General features: G+C 41.6%; 1 protein-coding gene across 1 annotated transcript; it reads left to right on the forward strand.

Moving 5' to 3' along the window:
• Positions 1 to 306: 306 nt before the first annotated feature.
• On the forward strand, positions 307 to 1,638 carry gja3 (gap junction protein, alpha 3). The gene has a single exon (XM_030785778.1). The coding sequence runs from the start codon at positions 307 to 309 to the stop codon at positions 1,636 to 1,638; it is 1,332 nt and encodes a 443-aa protein (XP_030641638.1).
• The last annotated feature ends 10,927 nt before the right edge of the window (positions 1,639 to 12,565 follow it).

The raw sequence follows: 12,565 nt of genomic DNA on the forward strand, positions 1-12,565 counted from the left end.
GCATTCTCTGTGAGCTTTTAACCCTGTTCTGCCGTGTTTGTTTCAACTCTAAATGCGTCCCCACACTAGGGGCCTAGTCACGTTCCACCATAAGGGACGCTGTCCGTCACTGCGCCTTGTAGAATTCACTGTGCCTGTGTTCAAAAGCTCTTTTTCTTTTGTTTCGTCTCGTCTGGGCTTCTGATGATTTACTTTTTTTTCTTCCTTTCCCCCTTTTGTCAACTGTCTTGTCTTCCTTTTCCTGTCTTTTCTCTCTTTGTGTTCATTCCAGACTTTACTTTCTCCCTAGGTTAGAAATCTTGAAGCATGGGTGACTGGAGCTTTCTGGGGCGGCTGTTGGAGAACGCGCAGGAACACTCGACAGTTATCGGCAAGGTCTGGCTGACCGTCCTCTTCATCTTTAGGATCCTCGTGCTGGGAGCTGCTGCAGAGGAGGTCTGGGGAGACGAGCAGTCGGATTTCACCTGCAACACGCAGCAGCCCGGTTGCGAGAACGTCTGCTACGACGAGGCTTTCCCCATTTCGCACATTCGCTTCTGGGTGCTGCAGATCATCTTCGTGTCCACACCCACGCTCATATACCTGGGCCATGTACTGCACATTGTTCGCATGGAGGAGAAGCGGAAAGAGAGGGAGGAGGAACTACGAAAAGCGAGCAGACTCCAAGAGGAGAAAGAACTCCTATATAGAAATGGAGGGAGTGGGGAGGCCGGAGGCAGAGGTGGGGGCGGCGGAAAAAAGGAGAAGCCGCCAATCAGAGACGAGCATGGCAAAATCCGCATCAGGGGAGCCTTGTTGCGCACTTACGTGTTCAACATCATTTTCAAGACCCTGTTTGAGATAGGGTTCATTTTAGGTCAGTATTTTCTCTACGGCTTTCAGCTGCGGCCCCTGTACAAATGCGGCCGATGGCCGTGCCCCAACGTGGTGGACTGCTTCATTTCCAGGCCCACAGAAAAGACGATCTTCATCATATTTATGCTTGTGGTGGCGTGCGTGTCTCTTTTGCTGAATTTGTTAGAGATCTATCACCTTGGATGGAAGAAGGTCAAACAGGGAGTGAGGAACGAGTTTGCCCCCGACAACGAGTCCCTGTCGCACACGGACGCAGCTGAAACCGAATCCACGACTCCTGCCCCCAGAACTGCCCCTCCCACCCTTAGCTACCCGCCGAATTACACGGAGGTGACGGCGGGGAGCGGTGCCTTCCTGCAGCCCGTGTCGGCGACTTCGACCGCGGAGTTCAAGATGGATCCCCTACACGAGGAGCTGAGGGAGCCCTCACCTTTCTACATCAGCAACAACAACAACCACAGGCTGGCGGCCGAGCAGAACTGGGCCAACCTGGCCACCGAGCAGCAGACTCGAGAGATGAAGGCCACCTCCCCCTCTCCTTCCTCCTCCTCCGCCTCTTCCACCGACAACGAGCAGCAGCCCAAGGACGCTGCTCCACCCACCACCACACCGAGTTCAAGCGGCGGCAGTTTGGGTGGCGGGAAGAGCGAGGCGGAGGAGGGCCACGTCACCACCACAGTAGAGATGCACGAGCCACCGGCCATGGTCACTGATCCCAGACGGCTGAGCAGGGCTAGCAAAGCCAGCAGTGTTAGAGCCAGGCCCAATGACCTGGCAGTGTAGTCATCCTAACTCTTACCCCCCCCCCCCCAAAAAAAGATCCAATAATTATTCATAAAAAAGAAAAAAAAACCAAGATTGAATATATATATATATATATATATATATATATATATATATATATATATATATATATATATATACATATATATATATATATATATATAAAGAGAGAATGAGAGGCAGGTTGCTGGAACCTTAGTGATCTTGAATATGCTGTTGTTGTTCCATTTGCAGCTCATTGACAACTGGTGAGTTGTTGCAAGCAGTTGAATGGGGTCTGTCTGTAATGTTTTGTGGATGTAGACTGGATTGATTTTAGTGTACCGGTCTCTAAGAAACCAAGCGGGATGTAAAATACAACCAACACAACGGATGATAGCTATTTGTAGTTTTATGACAAAGGTGTTGAGTTTGCAGAGAGTTAGTGAAGTCGTGCATTCTGGAAAAGTCAACGTCTTGTTTATCTTGTTTATCTCGTCTTGTTAATCTTGTTTATTTTGAATCAGTTATTCAAAAGAAAGAAAAAAAAAAAACACGTTAGCCTATCAAAGCCTGAAAAATTTAGGAACATTTTCCACACCACAGAGATCCTCAAAACAAGAATTCTAACACAAAAAAAACAGAGAATTATCTTAAAATCTGTCATATTACCAAGTTGTCTTTAAACGTCATTTTTCAATTGCTTAGAGAACCTGAAGAACAGCTGTACACCTGGGGTACTACAAAAACGTGCTAAAGATGTCTCTTTAAAAAAGTATTACGTCTAATACAACTGAACTTCATCAAATATTCTTTTAGAATGAAATTAGTACTACAAACGATTCAACTTTCTATATTTTTAGATAGATAATGTTACTGTGCCCTAATTTTTCAGTCAAACAGGTAGCATCTCAAATAGTTGTAATGTTACACAGCAACTCACTTTACCCCAGTTGTGCTTCCACTGGCTGTGTTTTAATCACTCGAAGCAAAAGTTTTATAACCGCGGGAAGTAAACTTATTGTTGACATGGTTCATGGTGGTTCATATCATAGCTTTTTAGTCATTAATCACTGACATAGTGATACTGACATTAAAAACTCACATACATCAAATGGAAACAGGGCACGCTATACATTTTGTAGTCCCAAACGATGAATGTTGTAGTAAAACGTCAAGTCCTGTTTTCAATGCAACAGATATTTTAGATTCTCTGTCATCATGTTTCCAGCTCCTGCCTCTACATTTGGCCCTCCTTAAGTAAAAAAATCTCCATGAACAACTCAAGAAAGTGAACTGTGAAAGAAGGAGAAGCTTTTTTTTAATCAAGTAAGAAAAATATATTGCCATGTATAGCATTAGGTGATAACAAACTATTACACCGCTTTAAAAAAAATGCAAAAAATGATCAATTTTTTTTTTTTTGAGAGTGACAAGAGTCCCTTTAACGTATGCCATTAACGATGAAGCCGGCATTGTACAACCAAACATTTCAGTCTCAAAAACCGTTACGGACCGTGACGTATTGGTCAGGAGTTCATAATCTAACAATTTTTTTCCTTCCATACGTCTGTATTTTAAAATTTTTTTCCTGAGGTTTAGTCAGACGAAAGCAGACTATTTGATTTGGAGAAAAGTTTTTGAGAGTTTTTTTTTCTTTTTTTTTATATGACCACATTTATTGTTGCCATCAAAAACACATGATGACTTTTTAATCATCTTCATGTAGGGAGTAACGTGAATAGGCTCACTCTCATTTCTTACATGTGCTATGTAGAACCTCTATTGGTTTTATTCTTTAAAGATATTTTTTTAAACTGAATTAACAGACGATGAAAGCAAGAAATCACTTTACTGTAGTCAGTCTGTTTTTACCACAAAAAAAAAAGAAGAAGGTATATTTGGTTCTAAACAGAGAGGTAGTGACATTACAAGCCTCTTCTCACTGATATACAGTCTATCCCATCTTTACCTAATGTTGTGTTTCAGTTTACAGTTCTATTAACTACCACTCTGTAACTGCCAAGGTCATAATCACAGCATTATTCAGTCCTGTCTCAGATACACAAGTTCTTCTCAAATGCTGACACAATCCAGACAACAATCAGTGCACATCTACTGAACATACAACATTCAACCGATTTACCTTGGATTAGATTAACACCTAGCCTGCCCACCCCAATCTCAGTTTAATGGCTTAACGACTGTAAACGTTAGCATTCTGTGTCAATTTAGTTTCAGTTAAATCAGAGTATCAGAAGTAAATTTAGATGATTTCTTGATGGGGGACTGGGTAGACTTGTACTTGTGACAGAGTTACTTTCACTTACACCAAAACAAAATGGCAGTATCTACAGGTCTATGTTATATTTTATTTTCTGCTATTTTAATGTATTCAAAACAACAAAAAAAATGTGTGTTACTTTGTCATTCTGGTTCTTAAAGTTTACATTTTAGTAAATAGATAATGATTTGCACATTTAGGCAAAACATGCTGTTCTATGATGCTTATATTGGTAGGGGAGAAGAACCAAAGACAAGAGATTCTGCCAATGTTTTGATCCTTAAAGGAACTGTCTTAATAGTACAACAGCTGCTCTTTGTGTTAAAGACAATATTAACAAATAAATGACATCTAATGTGATGTTATATGACTTCTATAACAAATATATGAGTTTCTCTCTCTCTCTCTTTTTTTTTTTTCTTTTGGGATTTTAGGACAGATAACTCCGAAGGGACCGCAGAAAGGTTGGATATTGAGAAACTAATTTAAGGGACCGGAGTTGTTGTTTTTTTTTGTTTTTTTTTGTGCGCTGGCTTCAAAGCCTTCACATTGTTCTTACAACATTCCTGTAACACTGGTGTTGACATGTGTTATAACATTGCACCAATGTTGAGAGAATGTTAGTTGGGTACCTAACCCATGCCCACCGACATCCATAAATTATGTTGCTGGTTTTCTCATTTACAGCCCACCACCTGAGGATGAAATTGATTTTTTTTTTTTTTTGAACGCGTGATATCTGATACAGTACGAGATTACTCTGACCAATCAGGGAAAATGAACCATCTACTTACGCTCAGAACAGCAGCCTGTTTGAACGCTGTCTTAAGAGAAGTACCTTGTGTATTAAATTTGTAAGAACAAGTTGATGTAAATGTTCATTTACCTCAAATGTTTACAAAACTGTTACTAAATAAACTTTTTGTACCATACATCCTTTCTTTCAGATGATGTGTCTCATCAGGTGTAAACCAAACAGAACATTAACAACAGGGATTTAGTTACAGCACAAGTGTGAACCAAACCGCTTCAGCAACACAGAAATCCAAAAAGAAACATATCTTTTGTGGATATGAATGAGAAAGATGCATATGACATGCGCAAGTAACACTTTCCATTGCACTGATAAACCGAGAATCAAGTTTTACCAGCCAGCCTTGAGTCTTTTTACACCTGTTCTTTAATTTACACACACATTTCTCCTTTAGCGATGCACTGTGTCCATTCTGCATGAATCAGACACCAGCACCCAGGGGTTTGACTCCAGCATGTTTCAGTAGCAAATCCATCCCCGTGGTAAAGCACCGTTCTCCCAGAAGCTCGAATACATTTTACTCAAGAGCTTACACTCATTGACCTTCAGCCTTTAAACTTATCACTCCCTGACTCCAGATTCCAAGAGGGGTTGTGAGAATGTGCTAGTGAGTTGTGAGGGAGGCAGAAATGACACTTTGTCCCGACACTCCTTACGGTGGTCCGAATAAACTCGAGATTAAAGCCAGTCAGACGGCAGCAGCTTCACGCTTACAAGACAAACATCTATCACGAATCCATTTAAATTTGTCTAAAGGTCCAGTGCGCTGTTCGGCATATGGGATATAAACAGACCACATAACCTCTGGTATGAAGTTATGTGTGCTATAGTTCACAGATCATTAACAAATAACAATGATAATATGCACTAAGAGTACTAAAAGGTCAATCCTGTTCCAAGTGCACTAAGAGACCATATAAAGCAGCCCCTGTCTTATGGTCTCTGTTAAGTAGGCGGACATATTCAAATTTATACATGAGTGCCAAATCTGTCTGGCTAAGTCACGAGTTTGTATGTGCTGTTTAAACCACGCTACATGTAAGACCATATGGAATGGCAAGGAAGATTAGGGATAAGAAAGAAAAAAGTTCCGTTATTGAGAGGTAAGGAGATGGAGAAAATCCCGGATCAGAAGCACCTGATGCATGAGAGGGACAAAAATGTGCCTTACGACATTTTCCACAATTCCACAACCAGATAGAGCTCTGTAAAATAAACATATCTATCTATCTATCTGGTGAATACTGATTGCATGTGCTCTCTGAGTCTCCTATTCCAGATTTAAGTTTTAAAGTGTAATTATGTACTTAAGGCACATAAAACTGATTTAAAAGGCTTAAATTTTTGTATTCAAAAGCACCCTTACACACACACAAGCACACACACACACACACATCTGACCTGCAATTTTGAAAACTGAATGTTCTGTAATTTTTTTCAGCTTTCCAACATAGTGTTCTTACCTTAAAATTTACCTGTAGATGAAAGTTTGATACATTCAACTGGATTTGATAACACCGTAAGCAATCAGCATAAGTTTATAATCACTGAATTGAGAACTCAGCTTTCATAGGTAGTGCAATAGGTGAAAAATTTTTAATTCTGATATATAATAGCACGCGAAATGGCTCGTGTTTTCCTAAGCAGTACACATCCTTTAAAGAAGACCGATATCAAAGCTGACGTCACGTTCCGTCTACCTACAAGACACTCTCCAGACATCGTAGGACTGTGGCTGTAGTCTGTTTAGAATGGAGCGGACTGAGTATACAAAAATAATGAATGAATCCATATTTACTTATCTTGGAGGGCACTCACTGCTATTTGTGCAGTCCCAGGCCAATCAAAATGAATACGGTTTATCAGTGCAAATGTGGGTACCGTGGAACACACAGTAATGCACTCACTGATTTCAATGACTCGGCAACTCGGAGCAAATGACGCGGTTAGAGCAGCTAACGTTAGCTAACACTGTTAACTGAAAAACATTTTAGAGAATTAAGGTAGTCAGCCGAAATGTCAAATTAGGCTACGTGTAGACCATAAGGCTTTGAATTCTTTACGTCGAAAGACTTCACACATATATTGGCTGAATGACAGTATTAAAACATTTACTGTATAGTAACCTACAATGACTTTTTGTCCGTAAAGATCAAAGGATACACAGGATGTCGTGTGGGGGTAAAAACATGGCCGCTGTATCGGTTAGGATGAAAATGAATGACCATCTCAGGGGAATGTCCTAAGTCTGTAGACCAATAGGGTAAAACAAAGCAATTCTCTTAATGAGGCTAGTAGTGTAGACATTGCAGGAAGGACTTGCCAGGAAGGACATGACTGGGTGTTGGGTTATTTTAAGGGAAGAGGATTAGAAGAACAATGTCCACATTACAGCGACAGACTTCCGGTTGCAGTCCGAAATACATTCACTCCTGCCCACATTCTTACATTCCAAAGATTCGCCCAGCAACATCAAAAGAAATCAGAGGAGAAAATCGTTTCAACTAAAAAAAAATTAAAAAAAAGAAAGAAAAGGAGCGAGAAAGAGCATGGCAGAAATCAGCAGGACAATGTTTGTGAGGGACTGTGTGAGAGGAAGCTTGGGTCCTATGGGGTGGGAAACTAAGAGGACTGCAAAAGGAGGTGATAGGCGTGTGGCCCAGGTTCCAGTGGCTGAGGAGTGTTGGGAGACGGCCTGTCTATTGGCAGAGGCCAGCAGCATGAGCAGTGAAGGCCAGTGTCTGAATGTGGGGCTCAACTGCACCACCCCAGAGCTGAAAACAGACGGGCAGTTATTTATAGCCCTTAATCGCCTAACAAATTCATGCTGGCCCCGCAGCCCGAATGCCTCTGTCCTCTATCCTCTGTCCTCTGTTGTTTATTTCAGGAGCGTGGTGCATGTTTTATGGGGCCCTTACACATGCACACACACACACACACACACACACACACACGCACACAGACAGATCTAAACTGTACAGATGGAGCATGCAACTGTCTACAGAGTTTGTGCTGTTTCTGTTTTGTCTAGTCTCTATTTATTTGAATAATATCTTGAACATTTAATATTTCCGATATGCACCTGGCAGGGAGCTAGGCAACATCCTTAAAAAATGAGCCTTTATCACATATCCTTAGTTTCTGTGGAAAAGGGCATTGCCAAAGTCACTTATGCAGGTTGTAATTGGCTTATACAAGGGCCTATCTTGATTCATGGCTGACAAAAGGGTGTAGTGCTTGTGTGAAGACTACACATGCTGTGGGTGCGCTACAGTGACACCCATAGGTTTGGGAGTTCGACTGCCACTAGGTCCACTGTTCATTTTCTTGACTTCCATCCACATGATGTACTGATTAAAAAAAGACTATAGAGTATATCTTCACAATAATTGGTGCTTATCTTTCATGTTTAAAGGGATGAAGTGTATTTAACAGTAATCAGGATATTACTGATGCAGTTAGTCCATGTGACAAAACTCTGTATACATAAATAACTCTGAGGACACTGATTAAATGACCAGTGAATGTTTTGGCAGGTACGGTTTGGTCTTTTTGTTGTTGAGGCCTGTGGAAAAAAGAACCTCCCACAAATATTAGAGTGAACTAACTGTATGGGCCCAGCAGGGTGGCTTCCACTGACTCTGTGTGTCTATAGAAACAAGAGATAGGTCACCCTAAATTTAACTCAATCCACCAAGACCTAGGATTTGAATCTAGCTGAACACAGATCAGCTGTGCTGTAACAAATAGGCAGGACAACACCTTTTGAGCAAAAAAACCAAACAAACAAACAAAAAAATGTATATTGTTTGACCAAGAAAGAAAAAAAACATCAAAACTATATTATTACGAGAGTCATTACAGAGTCAAAAGGGAAGAGTTTTATCATTCTCACGGCTACTACTTCAGCCCCCCCCCCCCCCCAAAAAAAAGAGGTCCGAAAGAAAACACAAAAGCAAAATGGAAAAAAAAAAAAGGAAAAAAACCCCTCTGAGAAATGCAGTTGTCATCCATTCCGTCCCATTCCATTCCCCTCTTCTCTCTTCAGAGCAGCTGTAGTGTCTGTACCCCCCCCCCCCCCCCCCCCTCCTACATGAACTACCCTTCCACCTCCCCTCCCCTCCCCTCCCCTCCCTCCCTCCCTCACCCAGCTCTCTGTTGTTTTATAATTAAATGGCGACATTAGTTCATATCATGTGATTCAAAGAGGATTCATCAGACATTAGAGACCCTAATCGCCACCTATAGTCTGCCCCTCGCCTGTGCTGCGCCACCATCCCAGATGACCCTGCTGAGGGAAGCACTTTCTTTATGTACCCTGAAAGGCCTGGGGATTGAGCCCAAACAAAAAAACCCCACAAGGGTGAAAAATGTTTTTACGGCCGCCCGCCCTCTCGCCAGGCTGGCTGTGTGTGCGCCCAGGGTCGTTTTAGCTTTAGATCAATGGGACAAGTTATTGGAGTCTGGCCAACTCTAACCGATAGAAAAGAAAGAAAAAAGCTGCCTCTTCAAAAAGAGGAGGGTTTGACATACCTGCACAAATGCTCGTAAAATAGGCCTCACTTTGTCTAAACACTCCCCCCCCCCCCCCCCCCCCCCACCTTTTCTGGACTATATTACAAAATAATCATCTCTCAGATGTGAGCAGTGGTTATTAGCCATGGTGATGTGGTGGTCTTAGAAAGTACACACACACACACACACACACACACGCATATTTGTAAGCACCCGTGTGTACTCTGACACACTGGTGGGCAGAGCTCAGGGTGGACTCACATCAGCAACACATAGACAAACACACACACACACACACACACACAGACACAGAGGGGAAACAGACCAGACCAGTTTTTCAGATGCCCCTGCAACAGAGATCAGTCCGGTGGGGATTGATGGGAAGTGATTACAAGCAGGTCAGGTTTGAGATGTTAATGGATTTAGTGTTTCTGTATCACCTCAGCCCCACCCCAGAGTGACCAGTGCACTCTATACCACCCCCGGCAAAGACCGCCCCCCACTGGAAACAATGTGCAACATTCTTTCCCATGAGGTTAGCCTGAGTGTGAGCACGTGAAATTACATCATACTGCCTCAGTACACTATACTAAGCTGTTTCTTACAAATCATCTAGCATGAAGACAGCTTTTGCACTCTTAATTTGTCTTTTTCCTTAACTGGATGTCTCTTAGTTTTTTACAATCCCTTTCCCAGTCAATTTTGACAGCTGAAAAGAATTATAGGGTATCTTAATATATTTTTTTGTTGTTTTTTTTTCTACCAAAATAATTCCTTTGAATACAGAACTGAATCTGCAAACGAATCCAGAAATAATAATAATAATAATGAAAGAAAAAAATTAAAACAGTGTAAAATTTTATACTGTCTCAGGATGGTGAAGAGGTGTGGAATTTTCCATCTGGTGTTTACTCCTACTCCAAAAAGTGGCTCCACCCAGAGAGGACCATGAAGTGGTGCTATGAACGTACAGTAGAACAGTTGTATGGTATCTCACAACTGCATACTGTACTTTACATAGATCAAAGGCCATTTGTGGAGAGTCCTCTAATGGAATGGACTTCTATAAACCTACCAGTTCACTTTAGCACCACACAGACAATCCATCTAGCTTTGTGTTTCTCCCTAGGCCAGACTGCTACTCAATCTACCCCTTTAGAATCCCTAAACATGCTACACATTTTCTATATTCACACTGCAGCACAATCATAATATATTACTGTGGTGTAAATACAATCCATATATTCAATTAATCCTCTGGCCTTTGATCAGCAGAATCTGATGTGCTTGTACTATGAACAAACTAATTCATTGCAGAGTACTTGGGAGTACTTCTTGGACTGTACTCATATGTGAGACGGATGAGAATTTGCAGCACAATTGAAAGCAAGACGCTTGTCTTGATATTCAAAGAATCATTCAGACATGTCAAGTCACATCTGAACCAATCCCATTTCTTAAACTTTTTGCAAAGCTGAAACTGTAAAGTAAAAATGTAGCTAAGCCTTTTTGTCCAGAGTGACATTTCACTTCAATACGGACCATCGTGATTAAATCATTACCGGTGCGAAACGATAGATTAAATAACATTAAGACTTTGTTGACAAAGGAATTTCTTGGTGGGGTTTAGGACATGTAGAATGCTTAATGTTCCACCACATGACCCTCTTCTCAGCTCTTTGCCTTAACCCCCCCCACGACCCCGAGCCGCTGACATGACACCCATTCCAGCCCCGTCCTCTGACAGCCCACAGATAACAGCCTCTAAAGCCTGTGACAGGAGAGGTCTCTCCACTAACCCAGGCACACCCAGGAAACCGTACAAACTATCACAGTTATGGAAGAGCAAAACGAGATTTACAGGCACTCCGTCAACACAGGTCAGGTGACCCAAGTAAAGACAGGCCAGTGGAGAGACATTTAAAATATGCTGTTCAAACAGACAAGCATATCATAACGTGTAATGGAAAACCCATTTGTTACTGCTATTAATGTCCATGTATAACTTAATAATTTACAGTCTTTGTATTGACTGGTAACTGCCAAAATAAAGTCAACACCAACAATAAAATGTCCTAATAGGGTGTCGTGCCTCTACAACTGACAAGAACGGTTTAAACCTTGAAGCAGATTCTACACTCAATTGCCAGTTTATTAGATATACCGCCTCCACGAAAATAGCTCCAGACAGTGAGTCACCTAGCCATGGCTGGCTGTGTGAAACAGCGAGAGAGGCATTGAAGGATCCAGTTACTGTTTAACTGAATGCCAGAATGAACAAACGTAGTGATCTGAGTAATTCTATACATGATATGATCATCGTTGTTGGAGTTAGCACCTCCAGTGTCTCAGAACTGGCCACAGTCCTTAGCTCTTCACAGACAAAAGTGTAATTACTGAAAATAGTGCGACCAAAAAAAAAAAAAAAAAGTCGGTAGGAAGCAAAAATAGCTCATTGCTGAGCGAAGTTGAGGTAGAAAAGCAAGCTAACTGTTGGACCACACAGAGGCAAAAGTAAGGTAATAACATTTCAGAGTGCACAGGAGAGTGCCTTTGTCAAAGATGCCCTACAGCAGCCGCAGACAACCCACACCTGGTTCTCCAAGAACACTTCCCAGTGGGAACCAATGCCACACAACCAGAATGAAAAACCCTCACTTGGTCCCAGACATCTCATTTCCTGCATCATCATCTTGATGGCAGAGCCTGGATTTGGTTTCAGCAGAATATGTCCAAGGATATACACCCTGATGTCAGAACTGTGTCAACAGTACCACATATATACTTATTTTGAGTATTAGAGGAACAATCAAATCAAATCCATTATGCGCATGTCACAAGGTAACTGGCTACTCAAAGAATATTTCACACGGATCAAGTCACTTTTGCCCACAAACAACTCCAAACTGGTCCCCTTTCCAAACGTTTTTGTAGAGCTTCAACTATCCAACAAAAACACTGAAAACACGGCTCAACTCTGTTCTAATCTAAAGTGGCCGTGCACTTTGATACTGACCACAGCGACGAATTCATCTTAGTCATAGTAACAACATCTCTGTGAAATGCTTGACAGAGTATGCGGTCTGCGCCTGGGGTTAATCAGGAAATCCAAACCGTTATTTAACTTGGGTGTGCTTATAAACCAGCCTCTACTGAAGAGATGTGGTAACTTGTTTTTATGAGAAAATCCAGATAATCATCTCAACGTTTTGTTAATGTTAATGAAAAATGTTGTCTCAGGCACCATTCCAGAATCTCCTGCACATGTTGATTTGGGTTCAGATGTGATAACCGTGGTGGCGAGAACACATGATTTACTGTTCTCATCTTTATCA

Source organism: Chanos chanos, chromosome 10 (genome assembly GCF_902362185.1).
Source record: "Chanos chanos chromosome 10, fChaCha1.1, whole genome shotgun sequence".
NCBI lineage: Eukaryota > Metazoa > Chordata > Actinopteri > Gonorynchiformes > Chanidae > Chanos > Chanos chanos.

Excerpts from the sequence above, each read along its gene's own strand:
- gja3 (XM_030785778.1), top strand. The coding sequence starts at position 307 with ATGGGTGACTGGAGCTTTCTGGGGCGGCTGTTGGAGAACGCGCAGGAA.